At 41.7% G+C, this 21,122-nt stretch overlaps 1 protein-coding gene across 2 annotated transcripts in view; it reads left to right on the plus strand.

Moving 5' to 3' along the window:
* The window catches only part of NTRK2 (neurotrophic receptor tyrosine kinase 2), a 338,528-nt gene that overhangs the window by 230,797 nt on the left and 86,609 nt on the right, over positions 1-21,122 (plus strand). For both annotated transcript variants that reach the window (XM_043565698.1, XM_043565699.1), the window contains one exon: positions 19,096-19,226. In XM_043565698.1, the coding sequence (XP_043421633.1) occupies positions 19,096-19,226 (131 nt within the window). The remainder of the gene's footprint in view (positions 1-19,095; positions 19,227-21,122) is intronic.

Raw genomic sequence — 21,122 nt, forward strand, 5'->3', positions numbered from 1 at the left:
ACTATCGTGTTGAGTAAGAAAGGTGAGAGCCTTGCCTCATTTGTGATCTTGAAGGGAATGCTTTCAGTCTTCCACCATTAAGTATAATGTAGGATTTTTTTTAATAGATGCTTTATATCAAGTTCAGGAAGCTTGAAGGTGAACAATAAAGTGCACCCATTAGAAGAAGGGGCCTATAAAGACTTGGCTAGGTTCCATAGGGGGTTCTTAATTCAGAAGACAACTGAGATGCTGTTTAGGAGACACTTGTTGACAGATGGGGCTAAGCAGGGTGATCAAAACGATGGGTGCTGATACCTGCTACAGCACAGTGAACCTTGAAAGCATTATGTTAAGTGAAAAGATGCCAGACACAAAAGGACACATACTGTGTGATCCTATTTATATGAAATATTCAGACGAGGCACATGCACAGAGATGGAAAACAGATGAGTGGTTGCCATGGGCTGAGGGGAGGGGGAAATGGCAAGTGACTGCCTAATAGGTACAGGGTTTCCATTTGGGGTGATAGTGGTGCAAAATTGTGAATGTACTTAATGCCATTGAACTGTAGACTTTAAAATGATACATTTTATGTTTTATGTATTTTATACCACAATTTAAATACATGGTTGAAAATTAAAAAAAAACCAAAAACTAAAAATCTTCAAGAAACAACAAACCCAGTAGTATTTCTCATCCCTGTGCCCAATAGACATTACTAATTGATCATGGAACTCTTGCACTAAGCCCCTAATTCTCTCAGCATAATGCCTTATGCAGTCACTTCCAATCAACAGAAGAAGGCATGGATGAAAAAAACCTGTTTCCATCTTAGGCAAGGAGCCCACTGTCACCACACAGGATGTCCAGTCTAGAGCAACAGCACAATGGATCCCAGATCCCACCAGAAGCAGGCCTGGGGCTGCTCACTTCTTGCCTCCTCCTTCAATCAGAATTGGTACAGGGTCTGTTATGGCTGAGACAATTTATGCCAACGTCGGTTACAACAGCTGAGATTAGTCAAGGGCCAAGTGGCAGAGAAGAAACCATCTTACTTTTCATATTAAGATCCAATACCTAGCAGCTCCATATTGTTAATTCCCAAAGATTTCAAAGCAGCCTGCTTGCAAGTTGAATTTCAGGGGAGAGATGGGCGTGATTTATGGTGACAGCTATTAAGCTTTTATAGAACATAATACATGTGTTCTTGCTCCTACCGTAAAATTGATTGTTGCTAATTAGTTAGGGCTGCCAGCTCACTTGTGTGTGAGAGGCTGTCACACTCCCTTCTGGTCCTGCTAATTAGCCTTCTGAGCCTCATCCTATCCTTGTGTCCTGTAGCTTTCTCTTCCCTGTATATTTCTTAAACAATCAAGCCTGCTTGTTGGCTTTGGTTGGTTTTAGATAGAGGTTCAACTTTGAGGGCGTAGAAATCCCTGTGGGCAGTCTAACGATGTCAGGTGAGACAAATAGTTTTTTGCACACCAGCAGGCATTATGCAAGTGCATTTGACCCAACATGAACATCTGCCTTTCAAACGCTCCTTTTTTACTGAGGGCTGACTTCTAATGAAATCACTTGAACTCTCAGGTACTTGGTTTAGGTCATCACCTTCTGGGTTGCAGGAATCTGGGACGGAGGTCATTCTGCTGGAATGATGGCTCATAGATGTGTGCAGCAATGAGAACACCTGGTCTGGGCAGCCCTTTGGCCACGGTGGCAGCCGCCTGGTGTGGTGCGTTAAGTATCAGCTTTAAGAGAGATGCTTTGAGGTGCTGAAGGTATCCTGACGGTGATTGAGCCTGTCTGCAGCCTTGCAGCCCTCGGAGGGGCTCTGGCATATTTGTGCAGGGAGTGCTGGTGGTATAATTGCTGTTGACATTTCCATGGGAAAAGAAGGTCAATTCTGTTGGATTTTTCTGAGAGCAGGGAGCCTGCTTTGTCCAACTAGCATGTATCTCCAACCAGCGTGAATCTAACGGTGACAGTCTCATGAAGTTATTATCACATATAGTGACAATAAAAAGGAAAGGGTTTTCCTAAATACAGTTCTGCACCTAATGAAGCTTGTTCACTCCTCTGTTCAATGAGCCAACAAAACAGTCAGGCGCAGAGAGAGAAAAATCCCGTTTATACTGATTGCATCGTGCATGCCTCTGCCCACCTCCTGTGAGGCAGCTTATTTCACACATCCCCATGACAGAGTAATGTGACTTCATTGACTGGCAAGCAGCTGTTGGTACAGCATGTGAGGTGTCTGGGTGTGTGTGTGTGTGTGTGTGTGTGTGTGTAATGCCCACACACTGAAATGAAGAGGGAATAGAAAGCGTGACACAGCCACTGAAATTTAAAGGGGAAGTATGCCTTCATTAAAATTCACGTATGACGGTAGAGGCTGCGGCTATATTAAAATCTGAGCGTGTCTACAAACCCAGCTGCCAAGCGAAAAAAGAGGGAACTGATTTCCACCCTGAAGCTGGATTGCTTCTGAGCAAGGCTTCAGATCCTAGGTGCTGGAAAGACAGACCCAAGCACTGAGACTCGGGCTGGATCAATCAAGTTATTAGGATCGAGCTCTCCAGCCACCAGTGCTACATACTTCTTTTTCTGCTCCGCACTTGGGGCTTCTTTGTATCTGCTGCTGTTCCCCAGCAGGGAGGGGATATGGGTCCAGTGAAAGGTGACACTTGACGACATCTTCTGACACTTTGCTGCAGGGATTCATCGGACACCAATCCATAGCTGATGGCATTGGGAAAGTCTGAAGGGGAGGCCAGTGGTATTTGCACATGTGTATAACCATTTTACTTCCAAGAAGCCTTCTTGGATAGAAGACCAAGGATGAAATAAAGAATCTGATGCTTCATGTGATTTTTTAATGAACTCTTTGCTGTGACAAATCTGGATCACTGGGCACCATGGTTAAGGGGAAATGTGACTGAGAAAGCTAGTCATGTTTCCGAGGGTCATATGGAGTTTGGCAGCTGAGTGAATCACTCTTTTGCTCAGATTATCAGGTAAGTTGACTCTTAGGATTTATGGCTTTCCTTTTATTTTCGTCGTCTTCCTGTAACCTAGGACTTCATGACTATGCTTATTGCTCTCTTTGCTGTAGGGGGCATATTCCTACTAGAAAATATGCTACTTATATAATGCCACGCCCCCCATTCAGGAACCTATGATAGCCCCCATCTACGTATCGGACCAAATCTAGACTCCTCAGCTAGCCCACAGGTGCTCTATGATCTGTCGTATTTGACCAATGGAAGCTCCACTGAAACCTCTATCCCACCCGCTCTCTTCACACCCCTGATTAACCAAAGCAATCATGTTCCTACTACCCTGACTTTATGTCTTTGCTTCTCCTCGTTTCTTCAGAGTCTTCCTTCACTTTACCTCTATTCAAGGAGATCCACTCTTCACAGTTCAACCTAGACCTTTTGTTTTTGTTTTAATTCTATGAAGCCTTTCCTACAATTACCATCCACATTAACTTCACCTTCTTAACTTCATATCCCTCCAGTAGGCAAATGCTTGGCAGTGTATTTTGCACTAGCATCTTGCCTTGATCTTGGCATCTGGAAAGAAGTTTCTTACCTTCTCGGTCTCCAGAATGCCTACTCTGCCACTCTGACATAAAGAACATTGAACTTGGAAGCAAAAGACCAAGCTGGGTGTTTGGCTATAGAACCGAGCAGCTGTGCAGCCTCGGACAAACCCCTTGGCCTCTCTGAGCCCCTCCTTCTCAGCTGTAAAATAGAACTCGGGAAACAGTCTATTTCACAGAGTTGTTTTAATGTTCAAATTAAAGAACATGGGAGAGTACTTTATGAGCCCGAAAGTGCTCGAAGAACAGAAGGCCCCATTATTATTGCAGTTGTGTGCAATATTTAGTGTTACATCAAACCAGTAAACTGCGTCTGTAAGGCACTGAGAGATCTTGAGTGCTAAATTGCCTGAATAGCAGTGGTCACAACATGTAACATTTATAGAACATTTTATTTGTCAGGGTACTTTTTATTTAGAATTCCATTTTGTTCTCGCTAGGATACAGGGGTCAAGTATTTTTATTCCCATTTTCCAGCTTAAGGAAAGAACTCGAAGTTGGACAGATAATTTTAAGTAAATTGCTCTAAGTCACATAGTTAGTTATTAGCGATGATTGGCCTAGGGCTTCCTTCCTGCCTGTTCCTCCCTGCCTGCAAATTGTGGTCATTTTCCCTCATTGCTTCCCCCGTTACCACCCTGGGCCCTGCACAGAGGACATTTTCCACTTCATTTGTCCCTTCTCTTCCTCCATGGGCATTTTCCTCCTTGGCCTTCAAGGGTTCTTGTATGCTTAGAGTGGTTTTGTCTGGGCTTGTCACTGTGCACCTTCATAAGGTGGAGGGACGAAATATGAGAATATTTTACTCTGCCTTAACAAACATCAGTGGTTCACTCAAGTGTTTTTAGGTGGAGTGGCCTGGACCAAATAAGTGACCGGAGTCTGGTGTTCCACCCTCACTATTCATTCACACCCACATTAACTTGAAGCCCCACTGAAGATTTCAGTCTTCCTGAGAAATCAGGTTCTTTCTGGAGGCTTGTCTAACCAGGTCCCAGGTCGGGCTATCAGGCCTGTCAGGCAGGGGTGGGCACTTTTTAGCCATACCCCCTGGAGGCAAACTGTCACCAGTTGATTTCTTCCTCAACTTCAACATACCATAGAATTTGACATTGTGTGTTTTTTTTTTCTTGAATGCATTTGTTTAATATCATCTACTCCAAATATTTGATCATTTCAGTACTTTGGACCTTGCCAATTCCTATTATAAATGGTTCATATTAACCTATAAGAACAGAAGTTTTAATCACACCAAGTATAAGTAGTTCCCTGTATAATAGCAGCATCGAAACTCTCTTAGGAGAAGGCAATTCCTATACAAGACTTCGTTACAAAACCTGGGGAAGCATAACAGGGGCCGGCTTTGTCTGACCCCCCCGTAGTATCCCAACAGGATCCCAAAGCCCAATGGGTGGAAACCCTTCTCTCCTCTCTAAAGCAGTGCCATTAGGTAAGTATTACTTAGTTCTGCACTCCTCATAACTGGTCTCCAAAAACAGAGTTTGTATCATTGACTGCAAGATTTGGAAGCATTCCAGCAGACAGAAGCACATAAAATGAGTCTTTATCCTAAGACACAGCGGAAAGGGACCCGAGCCCCATGACTCTCACATTATAAATTTGCTCACAGCTCATAAACTGCCCTCATCACCATGCTTCTTGACATGGATTCACACCCAAGGTTTTGCAGCTCATCAAAGATGGAGAGTGTAAATAGGCAGAGGACAAAAGAGGTAAATCTGGTAGCTACAGAGAAAGGGTGATTTGACTTCTGGTACAGACCATAGCAATAGTCCACTGACTTCATATCGCCTTTATCTTCCCTGCTTCCCCCTGTTATTAATCTTTTGAGCTATTTGTTGTATTTGGAAGATAAATGTCTATTATGATAAGGATCAGAGTATAATGAAAATGGCATTGGGTTTAAGGGCAAACAAATGGGTTTTGGGTCCTGGCTCAGCTCTGGGAAATTAACACTTCTACTATGCCTTGCTGTCTTCATTTATAAAATGGATAGGTTATTTAAGGTCTTGTTTGAGCTCTTGGAGAACATCCATCTGCTGTGGAGACCTCAAGCACTTCCTTAGGTAGTGAAGACATTCCACCTAGACTGTTGAGCTGAGCATGTCTGTTTGCCTCTTATTAATTCAGTGAAGGGAAGGAGAGGTGGAAATCCTTAGTGGGTAAGATTTTTCAATAGATTTCCAGAAGAGAGATAGTGTGGGGTTGCCATGTGCATGTGTGAAACACAGTGAAGGAGTCTTCATCTCAGAATGTGATATGGGGTTCTTCAGTGGAGGCAGGACAGCCCTGTTTGGTGGAACCTGGGATGGCTTGGGGCCAGCAGGTGCATCAGGTGCACTAGAGAGTATCAGTGGGAAAGGGCTTAAACGTAGTGGGGGGATAATGGCATTAGTGGTATGCACCTCCCCTCCAATCTGTCAGAGAAGCAGATTGCCCATTATTTATCCTCAGACCAAAATGAAGAAAAAAATTGAAAGCACTTCTATGCAGAAATTGTCAGATTGCCCTAGAGGATGAGGGCTAATAGTATAGATAGTGAAGCCCAGGGTGACGTCCTTTTTAGTCTGGCATGTTTATGCTCTAGCTTCATGGTCCACTTTCTGCCTATTTTCCCTAAAGCAAGGCCTGTCTATCTATGTGTTCTACCAATGACCCAATTCCTAAGCAAACTTACTATCTGAAAACAGAATTACTGCCATAAGAGCACAAGATACCCTTACTAGCTACCCGGTCTTTCATCCTTAAACATCAATAAAATTTAAGATCCACCATACACATGAGGACAATAAGCACTGAAAGAAAAGATCCAAAGAGGAAAACTGACATTGGAAGAAACAGAAGTATTTTAGGAATCAGGAGAGAATTAAAAACAAACAAACAAAAAAAAATACTCCCTGACTTGAGATTTTATATACATAAATCAAAGTTAGGTAGCTATGAAAAACAAATGATAAGATAACACAAATTTACTCATAAAAATTAAATATATGATGGCAGAACTAAAAGTTTCAATCACAGGTCTGAAAGATAGTGTAGAAAATTTTCCAGAATAATGAGCAAAAAAACAGAGATAGACAAGGTTGGGGAAGAAAGGAGAAGTAGAAAAGGAATTCATGCAAGAGAATTCGTACAGTTCAACTGTATCATGAAAGGTGACAATATGGCTACTAAGATTTCCAACTAATAATGAGAACACAGAAAAAAATAGTAGAGAGAAAATTAACAAAGAAAAAACCAGAAGACAATTTCCCAGTTTTGAAGAAGCCCCAGACCTTAAATTGAGAGGTCCACCAAATTTCAACAGGATAAATGAAAAATCTACCTATCTGAATTAGACACTCAGGACAATGTTTTTTTTTTATTTTTTAATTTTTATTTTTTATATGAAATTTATTGTCAAATTGGTTTCCATACAACACCCAGTGCTCATCCCAACAGGTGTCCTCCTCAATACCCAACACCCACCCTCCCCTCCCTCCCACCCCCCCATCAACCCTCAGTTTATTCTCAGTTTTTAAGAGTCTCTTATGGTTTGGCTCCCTCCCTCTCTAACTTTTTTTTCCTTTCCCTCCCCCATGGTCTTCTGTTAAGTTTCTCAGGATCCACATAAGAGAGAAAACATATGGTACCTGTCTTTCTCTGTATAACTTATTTCACTTAGCATAACACTCTCCAGTTCCATCCACGTTGCTATGAAAGGCCATATTTCATTCTTTCTCATTGCCACGTAGTATTCCATTGTGTATATAAACCACGATTTCTTTATCCATTCATCAGTTGATGGACATTTAGGCTCTTCCCACAATTTGGCTATTGTTGAAAGTGCTGCTATAAACATTAGCGTACAAGTGCCCCTATGCATCAGCACTCCTGTATCCCTTGGGTAAACTCCTATCAGTGCTATTGCTGGGTCATATGCACCAGAATTTTTCTCGAAGTTAGAACAAGCAATCCTAAAATTTGTATGGAACCATAAAAGACCCCGAATAACCAAAGTAATATTGAAGAAGAAGACCAAAGTGGGAGTCATCACAATCCCAGACTTTAGCCTTACTACAAAGCTGTAATCATCAAGACAGCATAGTATTGCCACAAAAACAGACACATAGACCAATGGAATAGAATAGAGACTCCAGAACTGGACCCACAAAAGTATGGCCAACTAATCTTTGACAAAAGCAGGAAAGAATATCCAATGGAAAAAAGACAGTCTCTTTAACAAATGGTGCTGGGAGAACTGGACAGCAACATGCAGAGAAATGAAACTGGACCACTTTCTTACACCATTCGCAAAGATAAACTCAAAATGGATAAAGGACCTGAATGTGAGACAGGAAACCGTCAAAACCCTAGAGGAGAAAGCAGGAAAAAACCTCTCTGATCTCAGCCACAGCAATTTCTTACTTGACACATCTCCAAAGGCAAGGGAATTAAAAGCAAAAATGAACTATCGGGACCTCATGAAGATAAAAAGCTCCTGCACTGCAAAGGAAACAATCAGCAAAACTAAAAGTCACCCAACAGAATGGGAAAAGATATTTGCAAATGACATATCGGACAAAGGGCTACTATCCAAAATCTATACAGAACTCACCAAACCCCACACCTGAAAAACAATCCAGTGAAGAAATGGGCAGAAGACATGAATAGACACTTCTCTAAAGAAGACATCCAGATGGCCAACAAGCACATGAAAAGATGCTCAACGTCGCTCGTCATCAGGGAAATACAAATCAAAACCACACTCAGATACCACCTCACACCAGTCAGAGTGGCTAAAATGAACAAATCAGGAGACTATAGATGCTGGCGAGGATGTGGAGAAACGGGAACCCTCTTGCACTGTTGGTGGGAATGCAAACTGGTGCAGCCGCTCTGGAAAACAGTGTGGAGGTTCCTCAAAAAATTAAAAATAGATCTACCCTAGGGCAATCTTGATGGTAGGGAAGAAAAGTCATTTGATTTTGATGCTTAGAACATCCTCCTTCGAGTGGCCCAGAAGTTCTCTGTATGACACTAGATGTGGAAAAGAAAATGCAACCCTGGCATCTACTTAGGTTTGTAGCATACAGTTGGCCATATTGATATAAATTATGTTTATTGATTTTCAATTTTTAGTCGCATAAGACACTTAATTGTAGCATATTGTAAGTTGAATGTACATAAGAACAGTTGTGACACAGTTGCTATAAAAGTCAAGCTCAAAGAATATGTGAAGTGATTGGGGTAGAGGGAAGGTAGAGGGACTCATATGCTCATGATATACAGAAGAGTATTGCATAATGGCTTTAAAAGATATAGTGTGATAGTTTATCAATAGAAGGACTAAAAATAACATAGCTCCCAGTTACTGGGAAGAGGTGGGAGACAGTGTGAGTAAAATCTTTCTCTTGAAGAGCAGAGAATTGATAAGTGTCTTAAATTGGGGAAACAGGAACAGAAAGTACATATATTGATTAGAGTTAGGGAGGAAGTCCCTAGAAAACAAAAATTCAAACTGGATTGAATTGATCACCCAGGAGAATGGGATCGAGGACAGGGAAGCACGTGGAAGGGTAAAATTTCTTACCGTTGTGAGCTCTTCAGCACTATTTGACTTGTTACCATGTCTGTGTATTGTTTTCCTTAATATTTTCTTGAAAATTAAAAGAAATGGCTTCTTTTCTAACATTGAGAGGTTCTGTTTGCAAAGACAACAGCCTAGAGATAAATTAGGTTAAGCCACATGAAATAGCTGATATTTGTCTCATTTGGGCCTGCACAAATGGAAACTTCATTTGGTTCAACCTAAGTAGTTTTCAGATTTGGGACTTTAATGTGGACATGTCTTTTTATATGAAGGTCCAGCGTGTGGTCAAGTCTGTGACATCGTGGCATTTTGGAAATGTCATAATTAATTATGGTCAACACAGCCCTTCTTTCCAACCAACATTTCAAGCCCTGCTCAACTTACAAGGGAGAACTCACAAGACACATCCTCCAAGCCCAAATCCTTTATTCAAAAGATTTAATTCTTTTTCTCCTAGACACCCTTAACCCTGTATTTTTCACATCTGTCATAGAAGTTTTTATATTCTATCTTTGACAACTGTTAGTGTATTTGTCTCATCTCCCTGTTAGAATGCCCATCCTTTGGGGGAAAGATTCATGTTCTACTGGGGGAGACTGCATGGTTTTGAAACCAATCTAGCTTGCCTTAGCCACTTTCTAGCTGTGTGGCTTTGGGCAAATTACTTCACATCTCCAGCACTCAGTTACCACATTGCCTAAATGGAAACAGTGATGTCTGTCCCCAGGTCCAGCAGAATGTCTCGATAGGAGAACATTTGTACAATGCTAACACAATGCCTAGCACACAGCAGATGTGTAATTAGTAACCGCTGACACCCTCTTCTCCTTCTTCATCCTTGAGTCTTCCACAGTGCCAAACACAATTCTTTTCACACAGATGCTTGCCCGGGGAAATGAGGGGTAAAAAAGAATTGAAAGATGCTACGAGTATTGCAAAACCCTTTGAAGAAAGTAAACAGTAACATTAATTTTAAACTATGAGTTCTTAATTAAGAATATTAAAGAGGCAATACCATTGGTCTCTGCTTTGCCTATTAATTGGACAGAAAGCCCTCTAGAGATGGAAAACAGTTGAGATAGAAAACATCTTGTCTGTCACCCTCCATCTTTCGCATATTGGCCATGTATCATTGGTTATGAGCTCCGCTAGAATTGGAGCAGAGTCTATAGCCATGGAAAGCAACCTGGGAAGCTGCCATGGAATTCTAGACCTTATAAAATGCCCACTGTTCTCCCATTGTGCATTAAGCTAAGCACTTGGCCCTTTCTCTTGAGTTCAGAGCTTTGCTCATAAAGACTCCAGCCTGCTTTTCTGAGATTGGCTCAATGGTTCCATGAGCCTTTCCTGAGTGGCCCACTTGCCTAACACTTTGCTCATCCTTCCCATCACCATCACCATCTAGATCCCATTCTGATCTAGAACATGTACGCCAGAGTGTGCGCACAGAGAAGATAGTCAATATGTTTACATTAGACACAGGTCAGGGAAGCCCTGAATGCCCACTGGTCTGGTTTCTGAATTACCCCCACCGAAACCTAAAGGTGTCTTTCACAATGGGAGCATCCATGTAGATGGACATCAGTAAAGCCCAACTATCTTGAAGAAGTCAATTAGGAAAATGTGATGGCTACCAGTTTAAGGTATTGAAGGAAGGAAAGTTTCCATGGAGAGGGCACAGGAGTGGAGGGTTGCAAATGATCAGACAGGCTCCAGTGTAGAAGCCTCGGATGGAGGCTTGTGCATACAGCTTCGGAAGGGGAAGCAGGGTGTGAAAGGGATGTTCTCCATCCTTAGGAGCGGGAGGAGCTTTGGAGCTCAGGGATGCAGGGTCAGAGGGGTAGACGGATAAGACTCTCTGACCCACCTGCCAGGATTTTGTACCATCACTCTGCATAATTATTCTTGAAAATATAAACATTGCCAGGGCTGACTGACAAGTATTGTTCCAGCAGGGAGGGCTGTCAGGGCAAATCAATCCAATTCCACCACATGCCAGTGTGTAAAACAGATATAATTTTGGCTGTTAGGGGCTGTCAAAGCGAAGGATGTGCCGTATGTGTATTTTGAAGTGTGGTGTTCCCTTCAGTCTCACAGCTTGAAAGATTTCTGGGGCTTTCCCCTCCCTGGATGTTTTCTACAAGAAGTTTTTGGATTTTAACTTCAAATAACTCCATTGCCCTTATCTGTGGTGACATTGGATTTCCATTAAGCTCCATTCCTGCTCCCTTACCCCCACAGCTGCCCTGCTCTTGTTCAGCACAGGAGCCTTGAAATTCAGTTTTGGATGAAAGGGTCCTTTGCTGCCACTGGACGTTGTATGAGGCATCCACGTAGGAAACTGATACCCTCTCAGGAATATAAAGTCACTTGCGAAGTGTCTTGCCCATCACTGGACCCAATGCCAGGCTTAGCCCAAAGGCTTATGACGGTCTGAGCTTCATGGACCCCTTGGGAATCCCTGGAAGTCTACTTCCTCCCTTGGTGGCTCAGTGCTGTGGTGAGCATCAGAGTTGAGGCCCTCAGAAGATGGCTCACTCAACATCTTTCCTCACTCTTCCAAAATGTTTCTGTATCTCTTAACCACTGTACCCTAACTGGCTTCCACAAGAATCTCTTCTGCCAGTTTCCTTCTCTCCCTTCCTTCCTCCCTCCCTTCCTTCCTTCCTTCCTTCCTTCCTTCCTTCCTTCCTTCCTTCCTTCTTTTCTGTGCTTATTTAATTCCTTACTCTCTACTATTCTCCTTAACTTACCAGCACCCTTAAATCTCTCCCTCAAACTCCCCCAGCCCCATCCTCTAGATTTGCCGCCATGCTATCTCTAGACTGACCTTTGCGCCCTGACCCATCCCTTACTCCCTTTTACCCCCATCTCCCACATGTGCAGTCTCTACTCACCGCCTCCACTTCTTCCCACTTACTCCTGTGCCTCCATCAGGCCACCTTCTGCTCCTCAGGCTCATTCATGGCCCTTTCTCAGGTGTACATTTTGGTCACATGGTTCCTTGTTCTCTGTTTTGATTACCTGACGTGTTCTAGGCCCAGCAGTGAGTGTGGGGGAAATCGTATCCCCAAAGCATTCTTGCATATGCGCTTAGATCTTGATTTTTAAGCCATTATGATGAGATATCGTCATATCTTGCAGCACTTTCACCGAGGGTAGCTTTTGTGTCATGTGTTTATTCCATATGGAGTTTGGCCACAAGAATGACTCTGAGGAAGATCACTATTTGCTCTCTAGACATCACTGAGGGCATTGATCCCCTGTGTAAAATCCATGTGATATATTCCTTCAAAAACTAAATGCCATGAAGAATCTTATTTACCATAAGGAGTTTCTCTGCTTTTACGTATGGGCAGTCAAGATTTTGTAAATTACTGTGTTTCTCTTTTGGCTTCTGCTGCAAGGACGCTTGGAGTCAAATTGTGACTTAATGTGAATGACCATGTGGGACCCTCGAATCTGCACACTTGCATTTCTACTAATATGTCTCTTAGCCTTCTATTCCACTTTCCCTGACTCGAGTTTTGATTTGAGTTTTTGTTTTTCTTAGCATAGTCACAGCAAGTACTGAAAAATCTTTTGTGAATGAAGCAAAGGTGTTAGTAAAAGATACGATAGATTCAAGTATGTATGTTTTTCTGCTTCTTTAGGTTGTGGGTTGCTTGATGACTGGGGTTACTCTGCCTATTCTTTTGCTAGGCCCTAGAAAAATGTCCAGGCTATAGTTGGTGCTTTGTAAACACTTACTGAACTAAATTGATGAAAGTCAACCCACAGCTCGCTAGGTGGACAAAGTTGAGCTCACACAGTTTTTCTTTCATTTTGTTTTCTGTAAGAAAGTCAAGGCAGAATATTGTAGTAGAAAGAATTTTAGCTCTGCCTGTGACTGGTTGGACAACCTTGGGTGAGTTACTTAGCTCGTCTGAGCCTCTTTTTACTTTAATCTGAAAATGGAGATAAGGATACCCTACTGGACTGCTGTTAAGATTGATAATTCTCGTAAACCTCTTAGCGCATTTTCTGGCCCATAATAGCAATGTGCACATGTTAGGCCCCTCCCCACTTCCCCATTTCATTGGAAATAACACTTGGTAAAGGATAAGTGGATTGCTCTATGACCACAAGTAAGTCAATTAATTGTGGTGTCATCTGTAAAATAAATGTGACTGTTGACCTCATTCAGAGAGATATGAAAATTAATTGATGGTAATGCACATTGGGATTTTTTGCTGAAAAGTACTTAAGAATGGCTCAGTATTATTATAAGTTCTATTTCATCATTAATATTATTTATGAATATTTGGCCTTGTCTTCTCCTGGTATGTTTTATGCCTGTGGTCTTAATTGCATTTATTTCCAATTTAGTACCAACTTGTATTTTAATAAAAATGTAGATGAAATTGAAAAACATAGTTCCAGTTTTTCATGCAACTTTATTTTTACAAGGTGGATGATTTTACCTATTTCAGTATGCTGCCCACGAAACAGACATAAAGATGTTTAGTAAATAGTATTTGTTCATCCTACTTAAAATCAAGCTCAGGTATTTTTCAAGGTATTTAAGTTTTAATTCTTACTTTTCTCACTCTTATTTTGTTGACAATTTTCTGATGAAGTTCTTCATTATGAGACATTTGGTCCATTTCAGAAGATAAACACGAATGTTTCAAGTATTTTATAGAAGACATGTTAGCTAGATGAAATCCCTATTGCCATTTAACATCAGGAGGCCCTCACTGCCTTCAGTCTCAAAGCGGGGCTTGTGTTACAGAATCCAGTGTCCCCTTCTCGGTCACCATCTAGCTGTGTGGCCCTGGGGAAGACGTGTCACTTGTTGACTGTCAAACATGAGGCAGTCAGCCTCAATAATCTTTAAGTTCTTTTGCCATTACAGTGTCAGGTCCTTTGCAATGGAACCGCTGAAGGTGATCCCTCCATTTGGGTCTGTAAGGAAACAGAGAGACCACATCTACTCCAGAATATTATCTTCTAGAATTTAATCCTTTTTACTTTTCTTCTCAGAATTTTAAAATATGCTTCCTTTTAACTGGAGATCACTTAGTACCTGGCATATATTAGAGATTTCAATTAATGACTCAATTTAAGGTTCATATGCTGAGCAGGACATGTGCACTGGGCCAAGGGGGCTTTCTATAAAGCCCCATTACTGAAGAAATTGGAAGCACATAGTTCCAATTTCATCCTTAAGTGGGTAGGGTTTTATTGATTTATTTATTTACTTAGTTACTTAGTTAGTTAGTTTTAGGGTTAGTAGTAATAGATACAGACGTGGATGAATACTTCATCTGTAGCCTGCGTGTGCATATATAGAATATCTGCTTCTGGGAGATATCAATACCAGGAACGTGATTTAAACCATCTGAAATTGCAAGTGTATCCGTAAACTACTGCAGGTACTTGTGAGAAAACGCATTTGTCAGTGGTTGTAATTACGTGATACTAACAGAAAACTGGAAATCTACTCAGTTCTGGTACTCCTGAAGCAAATGGCCAAGGGCCCCAAATTTCCACTCTGGAAAATTCCATTAATGACAAAGATGTCCGGATAGTTTTAGCCACTGATAATTATTGCTGGTCATCAGTTTCTCTCTGATTCTATAAAGTAGATTTATTCATAGAATATGTAATCACGTGCTTTGTTTTGACTGTATCAGGGTACATGGATCGGTCTGCAGACCACCTGAGTTTGAAGGTGTATTTGTTACACCACCTATATCTCTTACTGATACCTCCTTGTCTTCAGGGAAGGTGAATTTTAAAGAAAAACTTTCCTATGAAGCCTTTTTTAAAAATCAACTATCTTTTTGAGTTTTCCTCCAAATGTAAAAAATTTATATGCTTACCTGATAGCTTATTTATCATGGGATCTTTAGACTCACTTCACTCAGAATATTTTGTATAAAATGAATCCAAATGTTCATAGGGCCCTTAAAGACAGTGTTATTCAAAGTGCTAGTCTACCGTGACGTAAAGAGCTTGTCCAGAATGTGAATCAGTGCATTTCTTCCTTCATTAAGACAGTCTTGCTCCCAGAAAAAGTCACCTTAATGCCATTCAGACCGCCAGACCAAACCTCCCGATGCCGGGCTCTTAGCTACAGCACTGAAAGACTCAGGATAAGTGGAAGTCCAGGGTTTCTGCAGCTTAGGCAAGTTACTGAACTTCTCTGTGCCGCAGGCCCTGAGAATGGAGACACTGGTAGGGTGGAGGGGGAGAGTGTAGGCAGGGGAGCTCAGTGGATGAGAGGAATAACCAGCAATGAGGAGACAGAAATGGTTGTAGACTGATGGCTCCTTAAAGTAGATACTTTGAGACAGCTGGAGCTCTAGCTGAAGAGAAGGGGTAGTGGCCAGAAATCAGGCACACAGGTTCTGAAGTACCTGGGGTTGAGGTTGGAGGATGGCCTCCATTTGAGGCCATGGAGGTCCTCGGGGCATAGCCAAGATTTTATTTGAGTCAAGGAGGGCCCCATACTCTCTTGGAAGAGATTAGGAAGAAATTCTTAGGTCAGTGAAAGGAGAGCTTCAGGTTAGTTATTCTCTCCACCCCTGACCTCTGAGAATTTGGCTGCTTTATGGCCTATAGGATTGTTGTCAGTTAACTGAAATGATATGATTAAATAGCATTTATCTGTGGCTGTTATTACCGTTTGATACATTTTTTTCAATAAATATTTTTATTGTACCAACTGTATGCAAAACACTGTAAGGCCCTGTCAGGAATGTAAATACAAACACAAAAGTGTTACCTGTGCTTCTGAGTGGCTTCTAGTCTTCTAAGAGAGAAATTCTGATGAGAGGGAATACATTGGCAAAAGACCACCCTTCATATAATCTATTGTGTCCCAAACCAACAGAGCAAATTAATGCAAAATAGCCCATTTCTGAACGAAAAGATGCACTTACTGCTTTCAAGGTCAGTATAGGAAAACTGGTCTCATCAATTTTAGTTTTGAAGGTGATGGAAATGTGGCTTTACCCGTAGCTTTAAAAACTTAAACTTATTTCCCACCGATTTCTTCTCCTATCTGAATTTTTTTTTAAGTGTAAATCAAAAACGAAAAGAAGTTAAATACTTGCCTTGACATGATGAAAGTAAATCAAGTGGCAATTTAATTCCCACTGAACATGTGACCACCATGGAGTTAAATATTAGATTTAAATATGGCAGCTAATTCTCTGCAAGAATTACATTTGTCTCTTTATATGGGCACTCTACCTAATGAACACATTTCTCTTCTCTTAAATTCAGCCGTTGCTACTGGAGCATGAGAAATTAATATACATTCTTATATTCATTAATATTGTTGCTCATAAAAGACCTTTTGATTTTTATCACCCTGAGTTCCCAGAGGCCCATGGAAGCCGTCATTGCTCCAAACCACATGAATTATCGGGGGAAAAATCCTATTAAGGCAAAACCTTAATCACCGCTTGTATTTTACATCAAATTGTATCTAAAAAGAAACTGTAGAGCATATCCATCAACAGAGAATGAATAAATAAATGGCGGTATAGTCCTCTCACAGAATATTATAAAGTAGTAAAAGGTAAAATAAAAGTAAATAAATAAAAATAAAAAATAAAAAGTAAATAAATAAAAAAGTAAATAAAAAAAGTAAAAAGGTAACAAGTAGTAAAATATTATAAAGTAGTAAAAGCAAAAGGATGACTACCACACACATACTGGAACTCAATGTAACTCAATCTCCAGGGCGTTGTTGGGTAAAAAAGGCAAGATGCGAAGAATACACATTCTCGCATCGTATCTCATTAGGGATATAGCGTTAGTAGCAAACCTGTAGAGGAAATGAGTAACACAAAATTCAGGGTAGTAACTGGGCCCGAGAAGAGGGTGGGGAAGTGGATACAATCAAGAAAGTCCCAGTGGTAGAGCGGTGCTTTCAACATACTAGTGATAGTCTGTTTTTTAAATGGGATGGTGGGCTTATGGGCATTCTTTTTAATACTATTATTTCAACTACAGAATTTTGATTTATATTTTCTTGTGTTTTCACAATGCAGTTCACATTCAAGTTAAAAAAAAAGACTTAAAAAAATTTTTTTTTAATCTTCATTTATTTTTGAGAGACAGACAGAGTGTGAGCAGGGAAGGAGCAGAGAGAGAAGGACACACAGAATCCAAAGCAGGCTCCAGGCCCTGAGCTGTCAGCACAGAGCCTGACGTGAGGCTCGAACCCACAAACCGTGAGATCATGACCTGAGCCAAAGTCGGACGCTCAACCGACTGAGCCACCCAGGTGTCCACCCCCCCAAAAAAAGACTTTTAAAGAAAGTTCATCAAATTAAACCACAGTAATAAATCTTCTGTGTGCTCAGCACCTGAGACATTGCACAAGACTATAGGAGATAGATAGGGTTGCTTTTAAACTCAGGGAGTTTCCAGTCATGAAATGAATGGAAGACATAAGCCAGAATTCAACTAAGCACAAGTCATGATATAATATGAATTCAGAGAAGGAGGTCGTCGGTGGTCAAAGTGGTCTTGGAAACTCTCAGGAAGTGAGAATTTGAACTCACCTTTGAAGGGTGAACTAAACAGAAAGGAAGCTGGGAGATTATGTTTACTTTTTATTCTATTGTTTACATATTCTATTTTTCTTGCCATGTGTAGCACAATTTATAACGGAAAAGAAACTGTGGTATGGAAGAAAAAAAAAAAAAAAACAACATTTACTCTGGATTCAGACCTGAATTCAAACTTCAACTTCTCTGTTCCCATGCCGTGAATCACTGAAATTTCTGCAGGCTCAGTTTCCCTGTGTACAAAATGCAGAGAAGGTTGCTTCCCAGGGCTGTGCGAGAAAAATGAGAGAATATTGTTGGCTGGACATTCCAAGCTCCAGAGGGCGTCCCGATCTCTTTTTAATACTGCCATTCAGGGACGAGCCTTCCAGAAAAGAATGGTGGCCAATGGGCTGGTGGAACCCTTGAGCTGAGAAGTTCAACATTTGATGGGCAGGGGGAAGAGCCACATACTCCCACTACGGCTCTGTCCTCCACAGAGTCTCCTTTGGGGCTTCCCACTGGCTCTGTTCTTCTGAGAAATGCTTTGCTCTGCTCCCCTCCTTGCAGCTGATGGGCTTCCAGAAAGCCTTGGCTGCCTCCTGCCTTGTTCCTTGGGAAAGTGTATGGATGAATTGATGTGGGCCAGCCCCACTCTAGACTAGAGGGGGAAATATTCTCTCTTCCCACCATGCATCTATTCTTATCTCTTCTTGGCATTGGATAACCAAGACTGGGGACATGATCTTAGAATGGGCTGGGGAAGCCAGCCATAGCACAGCCTAGACATTTCTGGAAGGAGAAATGAGTCTCAACCATGGTCTAGCCCACCTCAGCAGGAGGCTAAAGCTGGGACGGGGACAAATCTTTAATTAGAAATGTCCAGACCTTGCCTTTTCCCCTTGTGTCCTTTGAGCCTCTTTCCCTCAGGAGTCTGAGGCTTCTTAACAAAGAATTAGGGATTCCTAGCTCTCTCTCTGCCTTTCCCCACTAGACACATGACTAACAAGTATATGCAAGGTGTCTGGCTTATGAGAGGCCTGCTATTGATGTCCAATCCCTTCTCATCTCTCCCCTTTCCTAATCTGGGAAGTTCATTAATGACATTCCGCAGACAACGAGGAGGTCGCTACTTGATTTCTATCGAAAATGACCACTGAGTCCTGGAAAGCAAGCCAGTGCAACCTCCCTCCAGCCATTTGGGCGGACTGTGAGGATGGATACTGAGTTTCTCCTCTGGTTTGCCAGTGCAGAAGGGCAGAGTCTCAGGCCTGCACGCTCAGGAGGCAGGCCCCTGACTCCCACCCTCAGCCTTTACCTCCACGTGCCTCGATTCCAATTTCCATTCTGTCTTTGTTTTCCAGTTGTTCAACACATCAAGCGACATAACATTGTTCTGAAAAGGGAGCTAGGCGAAGGAGCCTTTGGAAAAGTTTTCCTAGCTGAATGCTATAACCTCTGTCCTGAGCAGGACAAGATCTTGGTGGCAGTGAAGGTAAGAGAACACTCCAGAATGTCTCATTATCTGTTGTCGCACTAATGTGTGGAAGCGCATTGTGTCATTTTGTATTTGACCAATTCAGGAGCCAATTATGTCTGCTATGGTGGATGTGTTCGAATTTCCTGTACCCAAATGGACAGCGGGAAGGGTGTTTGGGGCACATCTAGCTGTCTGAGCTTCTTCTCAGGGGCAACCTGTCCATCTCCAGGCTGTGAATAGCTTTGGGCTACTCTGACAAGTCAATGCTAACTCAATTCTGGGTAGAGGTCGGGACGGTCAAACAGAATTCAACCAGCTAAGTCTTGGAGATTCAATCTGTCTCCTCAGATTGCTTGATGCTGAAGCCAAGTTCAGCTGGAGCTTGTCTCTGGTGAAGGTTCTAGAAGGGAGACCAGAGTTCACTTTTCCCTCTCAGCCTCTGCTCTGCTGACGTCTTCTGTTATACCTTACCCTGTCCCTCCCAAATGTTCCCAGAGCCCCAGGACTGTAAACAGTGTGGGCAAGACTCTATCCTGGGGTGGATGGAGTCTCTTGTAAATTCCACTACCCTAGGAGATACAAGGTCTTACTGAAATAAAAGAGTCTGAAAGTCCTTACTTCTAGCCATTTCCCCCAAAACTCAAAAAGGAGACCTGGCCTTCAATAAGATAAATATTACTGGAGGGGAACAAAAGTTCCACTGAGTTCTCTAAAACACAAGAATTAACAAAAATAGCGCAAAAGACTTGAGCATATCTTTTACATATGCATTGTCAACATTTTAAAAAACAACTCACCAAGGTATTGAATAATATATGCAAACCACTTAAAAGAGGCATATATTTATTAAATGAATTAGGTGGCAAAGGAATGTAGACTTGGCTAGCATAATAAAATGCAACTTCTTGGCTTAACAGAAGATGACTGGGTTTTGTTTGTTTCTGCCAAACACAGAATGTTTACATGAGTGGCGTTTGTTTACTGGTTATAATCAGGACAACCTTTCATGTTTAAAAAAATCAGATGTATATTCCATTACTGTTGTACTTAGCATTAAAATACTCTGGTATATACACAATAGGTCACTGAGGAGAGAGGTAAAATTCTTCTTGAACTTTCTCATCCTGCAGATTAAACACAGTTTCTGTTAAAACTCATCCAAAGGAAAAAACAGTGCATTTGCTTTCTTTATCTTCCAAAGTAACCAACATGAGTGGATGCTCTTAGACGCTCACCAGAGGTTTCTAAAAGCTGCATTTTAAAGTGACTAAAGGACATGGTGGCCCATTTGGTTGAGCATCGGAACTTGTCTCAGGTCATGATCTCATGGCTTGTGGGTTCGAGCCCCGCATGGGGCTCTGTGCTGACAGCTCTGTGCCTGGAGCCTATTTCAGATTCTGTGTCTCCCTCTCTCTCTGCACCCCCCAACCACCCGCTTGCACTCTGTCTGTCTCTCTCTCTCTCAAAATAAATACACATAATAATAAAATAAAAATAAAGCGAATAAAGAACAGAATTTTCTAGGAAGGGTAAATGTAGTGTCAATAAACATCATACTAAGTTAAGCAAATGGAAGGGAGAAAGGGAGCCAGAGGAGAGGAAACAGGAAGGAGATGCTAGAAAGATGTGAGGTCAAGTAGGGTAGAAGGTGTAAAATAAGAATCCTGCTCTGATTCTGGGGGCGGGGGTGGGGGGGGGCAGGGGTTTAATTCCTGCTGTTGCGATTGCTTCCTCTTTCCTTTCCTTTACCCCAAAAGTTTGTTATTTTTTAAAGCACAGAATGTTCAGAACATTTGGCAGGGTTATATCTGCAGGCTCTGCTCTCTTCTGCCGCTCTGTTTTCCCCCTTAGGATAAATGGGACCAAGAGGTGCCTCTATTTTTGTAGATTCGTAGACTGATAAAACATGAG

Source organism: Prionailurus bengalensis, chromosome D4, assembly GCF_016509475.1.
Source record: "Prionailurus bengalensis isolate Pbe53 chromosome D4, Fcat_Pben_1.1_paternal_pri, whole genome shotgun sequence".
NCBI classification, from domain to species: Eukaryota; Metazoa; Chordata; class Mammalia; order Carnivora; family Felidae; genus Prionailurus; species Prionailurus bengalensis.